The following is an 11,502-nucleotide window of genomic DNA, read 5'->3' as shown; positions in this document are numbered from 1 at the left end:
CTCCCTTCACAGCACAACTCTTGCCTGTGGGCGTGTCCACCCTCCACAGCACGGCTCTTCCCTATGGGCCTGTTCTCCCTCCACAGTACAACTCTTCCCAGTGGGCATGCCTCCCGCCACAGCACGGCTCTTCCCTGTGGGCGTGTCCTCCCGCCACAGCACGGCTCTTCCCCGTGGGCGTGTCCACCCTCCGGAATACGGCTCTTCGCGGGCGTATAGCTTAGAGCGCGCAGAGTTATTATGGCGGGTGAAGGAGTGAGGGTGGTCCGAGCTCTGCTAGACCCTCAGATATTCCGGAATCCCCGAGTTCTGTGTAACCTCCTAGACCAGGAGAGGCGACAAAGGGCGGAGAGTGAAAGCAGCCGGTGTGATCAGCCTGAAGTCACCGAGGACATGCACGAGATCCTGGCCCACTGGATACTGGAGGTAGGCCCCGCCCAGGATAAGCATGTATAGAGCATTAATCTATGGATGAACTGTTATATGTCTCCATGCTTGTTTGGATGACAATGGGATATTGCAGGATTTGGTGTCCTGAGATTAGATGTGATGCTTTCTAGTGACTGCTTTATTCACCCACCACGTGTATGGATCATTCATGTGTGTACACATCATTAGAATGGAAGTCTACCACCATTCCCAGATAGGGGGGAGACACTTCCTGCAGGGTAAAAATGGTGGAGCACCTTGTATGCCATCTGCCATATTTATATACTGCTAAATTACATTAAAGTGGTTGTAAACCCTTACAACACACTTTGACCTACAGGTAAGCCTAGATTAAGGCTTACCTGTATGTCCAATAAATATCTCCTAAACCTACATGGTTTAGGAGATATTTGCCGAAAGATAGGCACTGCTGTCTGCGGCGCGCAGGTGCATTGAGCGCAGCATCGTCAACGACGAAGATGCCGCGCGTGTCGGCTCCCGTGCGCATTCGCGGGAGTGATGTAATCGCGGCTTCCCTGAATGACAGTGGCGGAGCAGCGAGACCCCACCGAGAAGATGGATGCACCGGACTACAGGGGACAGCGGTGACTTCGCTGGCTCCTGTGTCAGGTAAGTGACACATAATGGACTACTATGCGATGCATAGTAATCCATTATGCTTTACCTTTGCAGGGAATGAAAGAGGAAGTAAACTCTTCAGGGTTTACTTCCTCTTTAAAGCAGAGCTCTGCCCAAAAGGGGAAGCGCCCTTTTGACTCCCCCCTCCCCAAGGTGCCAGATGTGGCGGGGAGGTAGGCAAACAAGCAGAGCTTCCCCTTTTGGGCAGAGCTCCGCTCCACAGGGAAGATTTGGCTTTGATGGGTACCTGCTCCCACTTCCTGCTGAGTTTGCCACAACAAACTCAGCCAAAAGTTCGCCCTCACCACAGCTAACCCATTGAGAAAGCCCAGCGCAATTTGAACATGCTGTATAGCCACAAGGTTTCACTGCCAGTTTCCCTTAGCCAAGATGGCGGCATCAGCACCCGAGAGCTGATTCAAAAATCAGCTTGGGTGAGGACAACACAGGCTCCCTGGACAGGTAAGTGTCCTAATAGTAAAAGTCAGCAGCTACAACATTTGTAGCTGCGGACTTAAACATGTTTGGTGGAGGGAGGGGGCTGGAGCTCCGCTTTAAAGAGAACCTGTACTCCATTTTAGACACCCAGTAAAGAACCACCAGAAGGTGAAAATCAGCCTTAAAGTGGTTCTAAAGGCAGAAGGTTTTTTTTTTTATCTTAATGCTTTCTGTGTGTAGCAGCACCCCCTAATTCTTTCCCGAGCCCATCTCTATCCAGCAATGTCCACGAGTGTATCAGCCGTCCGGGACGCTCCCTCCTGATTTGCTGAGATACCATTGGCTCCCGCTGCTGTCAAACTCAGCCAATCAGGAAAGAGGGGCGGGGCCAAACCACAGCTCTGTGTCTGGACACTCGGAGCTGCAGCTTGGCTCAGGTGCCCCCATAGCAAGCTGCTTGCTGTAGGGGCACTCGACAGGAGGAAGGGGCCAGGAGCTTCTGCCAGGGACCCGAGAAGAGGAGGTGGCAAGCTGCAAGTGACAAGCTGCATCTGGTGGCAGGCAATGGTGGCAAGTAAGAATCCGTATCTGGTGGCAGGTGACACGGCTAGTGACCAGCTGCATCTCAAGGCAAGTGATGTGGCAAATAACAATCTGCATCTGGTGGCAGGTGATGGTGGCAAATGACACACTCAGGGCTCCCACTGATTCTGAATTATGGTGAGTTGAACTATTTCACTTTATATTACAATGTAATAATAAAAATAATGCACTTCAATCATCCTGACACCATAATAACCATTGTGCCGGGATGATTGAAGTGCCAACACTAGCCATTGCCCCGACTCATTGTCAGCGAAAAACATATTTTCTGGCAGTGCCCCTCCTGAGACTAGACTCTGGATCCGCCCTGTGTGGCGATGACCAGGAACACTGACTGGTGAAAAAATAATAATAATTGTATTTCATTTTTTAAATATTTCGTTTTCATTGTAATAGCAAAAAGTTTTGAACTGTCATGAATGGTTAACCATTCATGACAGCTATGATAACTAGTGATCTGTGGTTGGCTACAGCTAATCACATGGTACAGGATGCTGAGATTGGCCCAGGTACCTATAGCTGTGGGCGATAGGTATAGCATAGTAGGGATCGACCGATTATCGATGCGTCTGATTATCAGCACTTGATATTCACTTTTTCAGAAGTATCGGTATTGGTCAAAAAGCTGACTGATATTGCCGATATTGCTTCAAGGGGTTTGCTTTATTGTAATAACAACCGATGAGGCTCAGCAGCCGCTCAGCTGTTATTACAAGCAGCAGGAGGGGACGTACCTCCCCCCTTCTTCCGCTGCTCGACCGGCTCTCCTGACCCACCTGGAGGCCTGAGAAATGTCTGCCGGCTGGCAGAAGACCCAAACAAAGCCAATGCTTCGTCTGGGTCTCGGTTCTAGTAACCCGGAAACTATGTCATGACATTACTTCCTGGATTACTGGCATCTTAAAGTGGAGTTCCACCCAGAAATGGAACTTACGCTTATCGGATTCCTCCCCCCGGTGTCACATTTGAGACCTTTCAGGGGGAAGGGGGAGCAGATACTTGTCTAATACAGGTATTTGCTCCCACTTCTGGTGAAAGATTGCTGTTGTATCCGCTGCGATCTAAGCCATGTCCGGCCCCTCCTCCGTCCCACCTGCTGTCTTCTGGGAGACACACAGGTCCCAGAAGACAGCAGGGACCAGTCAGGAAGCGCAGCGCATCTTGAGCATGAGCAGTAGGGAATTGGGGTGCAACGGATCAAAAAACACACGGATCGGATCGGAGTCACCGATCGGATCATTTTTGGATCAGCAAATAATAATTGAATTTGCAAAAACCTGTGAAAATTCCACCATCATATTAGAGCTGCAACTAACGATTAATTTGTCTGTCGACTAATCTATCGATTATTTCTTCGATTAGTCAACGACTATCCGATTATTATTTTTATTTTTTAATGAATCTAGTGTTTTTTTTTTTGATTAGCTAATTAATCCTTTGGATAACCTTGAGAGTATTGTATTGGCGGGCAGTGTATTGTACTGCATTGGCTTGCAGAGTATTGTATTGGCTGGCAGAGTATTGTATTGCAGAGTATTGCATTGGCTGGCAGAGTATAGTATTGCAGAGTATTGCATTGGCTGGCAGAGTATTGTATTGCAGAGTATTGCATTGGCTGGCAGAGTATTGTATTGCAGAGTATTGCATTGGCTGGCAGAGTATAGTATTGCATTGGCTGGCAGAGTATAGTATTGCAGAGTATTGCATTGGCTGGAAGAGTATAGTATTGCAGAGTATTGCATTGGCTGGCAGAGTATAGTATTGCATTGGCTGGCAGAGTATAGTATTGCAGAGTATTGCATTGGCTGGCAGAGTATAGTATTGCAGAGTATTGGCGGGCAGAGTATTGGCTGGCGGGCAGAGTATTGGCTGGCGGGCAGAGTATTGGCTGGCGGGCAGAGTATTGGCTGGCGGGCAGAGTATTGCATTGGCGGGCAGAGTATTGCATTGGCGGGCAGAGTATTGCATTGGCGGGCAGAGTATTGGCAGGGTATGGAGGGATGGCTGCATCCATTCGACCTCTCCCTCCACTGCACAGATCAGTACAGAGAGGGGAGAGAGAAACGGTTTGTTTACAAGTGATCGCTCCATCGGAGCGATCACATTGTAAACGCCTGGGTGTAGAAAGATGGCCGCCGCTTCGGAGCTAGGCCGAAGCCGCGGCCTCTCCTAAGGCCGAGACCGCGGAGCGCTCCGCGGATCGCGGCATGTGCGCACGGATCCCCCCCCCCCCCCCCCCCCCGGAAGGGGCCAAATGTGGCACCTGAGGGGGGAAGGAGTACAACGAGCAGAAGTTCCACTTTTGGATGGAACTCTGCTTTAAAACAGGCAGTGAACTGTTGGAAGTGTAGTGTTACTGATATTGACTACTATCATATGCTATGGTCCTGTCTCAAGTTTCATTTATTTTGGAAAGAGGTCATCCAGTTCATAACTTTCTTGATTAGGATTCCCATCCCCCAGACCATGTCGGTCTGCTTGCTTGGCCTAGTAGGCAACCGTGCATTCCGTCAAGCAATCAAGACCCTCATAGGTTTTCTGTTATTTTATGTGAGAAAAACTATTGTTTTAACATGGAAGCACACCGTGGCGCCCTCTTTAAAATTTTGGAAGGCTTTGGTTAACTCTGCTACCCCCCTATATAAAGCCACTTGCCACCCAATGACTGAAATTAAACCCTGTGGTTCCTGGGTGATACTCCCTGTGATATAATGAAGATTGGCAATTGCTTCTCTCTAGTACTTCAACTAAGATTTTTGGGGCAAGTGCACTTATCTCCTCCTCATTTTCCATCCTAAAAATGGTGTTTTGTTTCGTATGATGTGCTTTCTTGGCACCACGCTTTACTTTTGGAAAAACCAATAAAAAGAATTTACAAAAAAAATTAAAAATCAGGCAGTGAAGAGGTGACATAAGGTCCCCTCACCCAGGGCTCGACAAACCCCGGGCGCCTGGTCGCATTTGCGCCTAGAATTCGTGTCCTGGCGACTGGGGCAACGCTGCTGGGGTATCCCGTCTCCATTTGGATCCCGAACTACGCCGCGCAATTGCATCGGGCCGCGCCGGCCAGTAATTGAGGCCGCGGCTTTGCGGCCTTCTAAAATCTTTCGGTAGTCTGGCGCCATCTTGTGGTGGATGTATAAATTACACCCTATTCCAATAATGCTAATTCCTAATGGAGTGAAGCTCCCCTGCCTGTTTTTCACTGCCCGCCCATTTCCTTCCCAAAGTGAAGAGAAGGAAGTGATTGCGGGCGTCATCTGGCGCCTTTTGCCCAACGGTGAGTGTGGTGGCTGGTAAATGGCTTCTCATTATATTATATATATATTATTAATTAATTTATTTATTAATTTAATTATATATATATATATATATATATATATATATATATATATATATAATTTTTTTTTGTAAAAAGTAAAAAAAAAAAATTATTTTAATTAAGGAAAAAAAAAGGGGGGGGGGGGGCTGCGGCGCTATCTTCCCCTCACTCGTCTCCATGTCAGGCCAGGGACAGGTCCGGATCGCCGTTACCGACCTGGCTCCTAACTTTTTAAGCTGGCTCCTAGATTCCAAGCAAATTTGTCAAGCCCTGCCCTCACCATCTGTTAAATGCCCTCTGAAGAATGATCCAGTGCAGATTGTATGCTATTGTAAATGCTAGTGTAATGTTTTCGATTAGTAATAAACTAATTTGTCTTTATTTTATTCTTCAAATTCTAGGTGTGTGAGGACCAACAGTGTGAATATGGGGTATTCCCTCTAGCTATGAGCTACATACGAAAATGCTTATCTTTGTTTCCAGTGGAAAAAAGAAATTTACAGCTGCTTGGTACAGTGTGTGTCCTGCTGGCCTCGAAGATGAAGGATATGGTACCAATAAAAGTTGACAGTCTAGAACTGTATACAGCTTGTTCTGTTGCTGCTACTGAGATCAGGGTATAACCTTTTCTTTCCACATGTTACAATTGACTACAAATGTTACAAATCTTTCTGCTGTGTGTGTGTGTGAATTTGTTCAGTAATATTGTCATGCTGAAATAATTACTTTCAGAGGAAATTGATCACCAGATTAGACAATAAAACATTAAGTGGATAGCGGCTCTAAAGAATGATGGTTAGTATAAGGAACATATGCCATAAGCATGGGGTGGAGACTCATTGCACTGCTGATAAATGGGCTTCCTTGTAGTGGTATCAGATTCCTGTTCAAAGGGGACCAGGCCAGTTGTGAGATTATAGGAAATACATTGGGCAACTTTGGTGACATAAATGTGCTAATTTGCTTTGGTGAGTGGGTAGCAAAGAAAAGATATTGAGCTGAAGCATTTTATTACTTTGCAGTACAGTGGATCTCATTGTACAAACATGGGTAAATACAAACAATGACTGCTGTATAGAATTAGTTATGAATGAACTTACCCATTATGGTGCAGTTGACCAAGCAGAATTAAAAATTAAGTTTCTTGAAGCACATGATGTAATCTTTGATATTACTGCTCCCAGGCAGTTTGGGGCCAAAGTTCCTGAATGCTTACTTACAGCCCTAAATGCAAATACCACTCAGAATGGTGTCCAGCCATGTACAGCCACTGCATATTTTCAGGCTGTCATTGATTTTGACAGGCTGCTGGCAGCATGATGTACATTGCACTTTTGCTTCCCTTGCACCTAAGAAAGCCCAGTTTTTACACTCTGTGGACCAAACTGCCTGTGTGCATGAGCCCTAAAACAGGGAGACTTATGCAGTGTACACAAGACCGGACTTTTCTACAGCAAAGGTCCGACAGAACGAAGCCGTCGGACAATTTGATCGCGTGTGGGCTTCATCTGACCTTTTCTGTTAAAAAATCTGACTGACTTTAGAAATAAAACATGTTTCAAATCTTTCCACTGGAACTCTGCCAGAACCAGTTCCTATCGAGAAAACAGCTCATCTGTAAGCAGGTCCAACGGACCAACAACGACGCAAGGGCAGCTATTGGCTGCTGGCTATTGAACTTCCTTTTTCTAGTCCCGTCGTACGTCATTGCATTAAACGATCAGACTTTGGTGTGATCATGTGTAGGCAAGTCTGTTTCAGCAGGACTCCGTCAAAGCCCGTCAGAGTTCATTCCGATGGAAAGTCCGGTCGTGTGTATGCGGCATTAGGCTAGGTTCACACTTGTGCGATGTTAGACATCGCATTTGCTCTGTGATGCAAATTCAGCCATACAGATTGTATGGTTGAATTTGCATTGCATTTGCTCCAAAATGGTGCAGGACCCTATTTTTGGTCTTCACTGGAATCAGATTATTTGGGTGTTCACATCTATGCGATCCGATTCCTACAACATTTGGCAGTTTTCATTTTGATCTGCGAACCGATCTGGGGGTGTCGTTGCCTTTGCATTGACACCCACAGCAGTTCAAAGATGTCAGTGTGAGCTGCCTGCACTGGAATCTTGCGGGTCCCCGCATCACATATATATGAACCGGGACTAATGCCGCGTACACATGATCAAACAAGCGGGTGGAAAAGTCCGGCAAACTGAAGTCCGCCAAACAATCCCCCCGTGTGTAGCCTCCGGCATACTTTTTTGACCCGAAAGTACGGCGGACTTCGAATGTAGTTTTACACTCCAATCTTCCCGCCGGACTCGCATTTTGGCGGACAATCCGGCCGTGTGTATGCCAGTCCGCCGTACTTTTGAAATGAGCGGACTTTTCCCGCCCGGAGAAAAGTCCGCTCATTTCGAGCGGGTCTCCAGGTAGGCGGGGCCCGCAAAGGAGACGTCGCTGGCCCCGCCGCCTGGTATGGACTTAAAAGGGAACCCCAACGCCAAAAAAAATCGGCGTGGGGGTCCCCCCAAAGTCCACAACAGACCCTTGTCCGAGCACGCTACCCGGCCGGCCAGGAAAGGAGGGGAGCGAGCGCCCCCCCCCCCCCCCCCTCCTGAGCCGTACCAGGCCGCGTGCCCTCAACATGGGGGGTGCCTTGGGGAAGGGGGGGCCGCGTGGCCCCCCCACCCCAAAGCACCTTGTCCCCATGTTGATGAGGGCCTCTTCCCGACAACCCTGGCCGTTGGTTGTCGGGGTCTGCGGGCGGGGGGCTTATGGGAATCCGGGAGCCCCCTTTAATAAGGGGGCCCCCCACCCTATGTGAATGAGTATGGGGTACAATGTACCCCTACCCATTGGCCTGTAAAATAAAGTACAAAAAAAAACACAACACACAAGATAAAATTATTTATTGCACAGCTCCTGGGGTCTTCCGTCTTCGGGGGTCTTCTTGCCGGACTCCTCCGCTATCTTCTTGTAGCTCTTTTACTAGCGGAGGAGCCCGGCATTCTTCTTCGTCGCCGCGGCCTCTTCTTCCGACTTCGGGGGTCTTGTCCCCCTCTTCGGTTCTTCTGCCGGGCCACCGCGCCTTCTTATAGCTCTTTTACAGGCGGTGGCCCGGTCTTCTGTCGCCGCCTTCCGTTCTTCTTCTTCTTCTCCTGGAGATGTTGACTCGACGTTCTCTCCGGCCGCAATGCCAGGGACGCGCTGCGCTGCCACTTATATAGGGACAAGGGGCGGTGTCACATGGGTTGATGTCACATGGGTTGGTCCCCGGATACCGGCCCCCCACCTCATTCACATAGGGTGGGGGGGCGGTATCCGGGGGCCCCCTTATTAAAGGGGGCTCCCGGATTCCCATAAGCCCCCCGCCCGCAGACCCCGACAACCAACGGCCAGGGTTGTCGGGAAGAGGCCCTTGGACAAGGTGCTTTGGGGTGGGGGGCCGCGCAGCCCCCCCTTCCCCAAGGCACCCCCCATGTTGAGGGCACGTGGCCTGGTACGGCTCAGGAGGGGGGGCGCTCGCTCCCCTCCTTTCCTGGCCGGCCGGGTAGCGTGCTCGGACAAGGGTCTGTTGTGGACTTTGGGGGGACCCCCACGCCGATTTTTTTCGGCGTTGGGGTTCCCCTTTAAGTCCATACCAGGCGGCGGGGCCAGTGACGTCTCCTTCGCGGGCCCCGCCTACCTGGAGACGCGCTCAAAATGAGCGGACTTTCCTCCGCGTGTGTGGGCGAGTCCGTTCATTTCAAAAGTAGGGCAGATAGTACGGCAGACTTAGTACGCCATATTAGTCCGCTGAAAAAGTGCCGTGTGTGGGCAAGTAGCCCGTTCAGAAAGTCCGACGGACAGTCTGGCGGGAAGTCCGCCAGACTAAGTACGTCGGACAGACGGCTACGTGTGTACGCGGCTTTAGACTATGAAAGAGGAAGGTTTTTATGTGTCATTCCTGCAGCTGGTTTGTTAAATCTTTGCTCTCCTAATGAGCTTTGGGTGCTACTACTTTTAAAATGCCACATCCCCTCACTGGGCTGTTTGTCTTCATCTGTTAGCAGCTATGTCACTACAAGACAGAGAAGTAACCTAGCAGCTTGCAGGAGGAACCACAGTGCCAAACGGGACACAATGCCTGGCTCACCAGAAAGTGTTGAATAGCAGTGCCACCTGGAGTTCTTCAAAGGAACAATAATGCAGCCTGACCATTGCCATTATTGCAGCCCAACCTGAGCCATTATTGCAGCCCGACTCGTGCCATTATTGCAGACCCGTGCCATTATTGCAGCCCGACCTGTGCCATTATTGCAGGCCAACCCTGACCTGTGCCATCATTGCAGCCTGACCTGTGCCATTATTGCAGCCTTACCATTGCCATCGCTTGGGCTGCCGGGAGATCGCCCAGCGCTCACAGGGGCTTGGGATGTCTTTCCTCTGCTCTCTTCTGGTACTAACGTGGCGGGGGGGGGGGGGGGGGGTGCCGGCGTCGGCAGGGGACAGTGCCTGATGTACATTCAGACCATAAGATGCAGAGACATTTTCCCCCCATATTTTTTGGGGAAAAAAGTGCGTCTTATGGTACAAAAAATACGGTAAATATCATGCTTTAAAATTGCGCATGCTCGTGGAATGGCGACAAACTACAATACTTAAAAATCTCCATAAGCGATGTTTTAAAACTTTCTACAGGTTACTTGTTTAAAATTATGGAGGAGGTCTAGCACTAGAATTATTGTTCTCACTCTAACGCTCACAGCGATGCCTCACATATGTGGTGCGAACACCATTTACTTGTGTATGCGTTACCTTCTGTATGTGAGCAGGGATTGGGGATTTTTTTTTTTTTGCTTTTTACACTGTGCCTTTCATTTTTTTTTTTTTTTTTTTTTAGCACTTTTATTCGTATTATAAGGAATATAAACAGCCCTTGTAATATAAATCTCTCCTTTAGCATCACATTTTTTTGATCTTTTGCTTTAAAAAAAAAATTTGTTTACTTCTGCCCTGGACCGGAAGTGACCTCATGACGTCGCTCTGGTCCTTCAATACCATACAGGCGATCAGAGATGATCTGGTCTCTGTTCTCCCCTGTGACCAGCAAGCCGCACTGTTGGATTGTTTCTCGGGCACCCCGGTAAAAACAGTAAGCCCAAGAATCACTGGCGGGAGGGGGGCTTCTGAAAGCGACCCAGCAGCTAATCAGCCGCTCAGACCACTTTCATGAGAAAGCCAGCTGAAAAAAAATACTGGGGTTAGGGCTGATAGCTTCACTCATAACCCCGGTAAACCACGTACAAACCGCAATATATATATATATATATATATACACATATTACAGTTGTCAAGTGGATATACAGTAGGCATCAAATAACATCTAATAAAATTAGTTCTACACAATATAGAATACACACAAGAGTATTATTATACAGGATGTATTTAGCGCCAACAGTTTGCTCAGCGCTTAACGAAATGAAGGTTTACATTACAGTTTGGTACAAGAGGAATCAGAGGGCTCTGCTCACTAGAGCTTACAATCTAGGAATTATGGTATGGTTAAAACTGTCCAAAAATCCACATTAAAAAATATACTCAAGGCATAAAGAATGCTACATAATAGCAATGTTGCTAATCCCCAGATTATCAATAAAAAGTAAAAAAAGAAAAGAAGGTCCAGTAATGATTTCAGTGGTGCACAACTTCTAACCTAAGCCCACTTAGTTATTGCTCCATTATTACAAACTAAAAATGTCCCAGCTAGCCAGCAAAAAAGACGAATTTTACATTGTTTCAACAAATGGCATAAAAAACATAGGTATATTTTTCAAACATTTTCAAAGTGTATATGGAAACCACACAAGTTCTTCTAGGCCCCTAGTGTGCAGTGTGGTTCATAACAATAGTCTAGGGCTGCATTTGCTGTGAATCCCAATGTCTAGAATATACTCCTGGAGCTGGCTTTGACAGCAGTAGCTGTGGCAGCTGAGCCCATACAGTGCAATGACAGGCTGTTGACGGCTTCAGCTATTTGTGACTATTCACAAAGCTAGCAATTACCTGCAGTTATTGTGCCTGGATGCACAG

At 48.1% G+C, this 11,502-nt stretch overlaps 1 protein-coding gene across 1 annotated transcript in view; it reads left to right on the top strand.

Moving 5' to 3' along the window:
* Positions 1-202: 202 nt before the first annotated feature.
* The window catches only part of CCND3 (cyclin D3), a 33,173-nt gene continuing 21,873 nt past the window's right edge, over positions 203-11,502 (top strand). The window contains exons 1-2 of the mRNA XM_077484573.1: positions 203-426; positions 5,833-6,048. Of these exons, the coding sequence (XP_077340699.1) occupies positions 241-426; positions 5,833-6,048 (402 nt within the window). The 5' untranslated portion in view covers positions 203-240. The remainder of the gene's footprint in view (positions 427-5,832; positions 6,049-11,502) is intronic.

The sequence above is a fragment of the Lithobates pipiens genome, unplaced genomic scaffold (assembly GCF_037356315.1).
Source record: "Lithobates pipiens isolate NorthernLeopardFrog02 unplaced genomic scaffold, aLitPip1_a1.2 Scaffold_16, whole genome shotgun sequence".
In the NCBI taxonomy this organism is placed as follows: domain Eukaryota; kingdom Metazoa; phylum Chordata; class Amphibia; order Anura; family Ranidae; genus Lithobates; species Lithobates pipiens.
The sequence above is the reverse complement of the archived record's forward strand: the minus strand, read 5'-3'. Positions and strand labels throughout refer to the sequence as shown.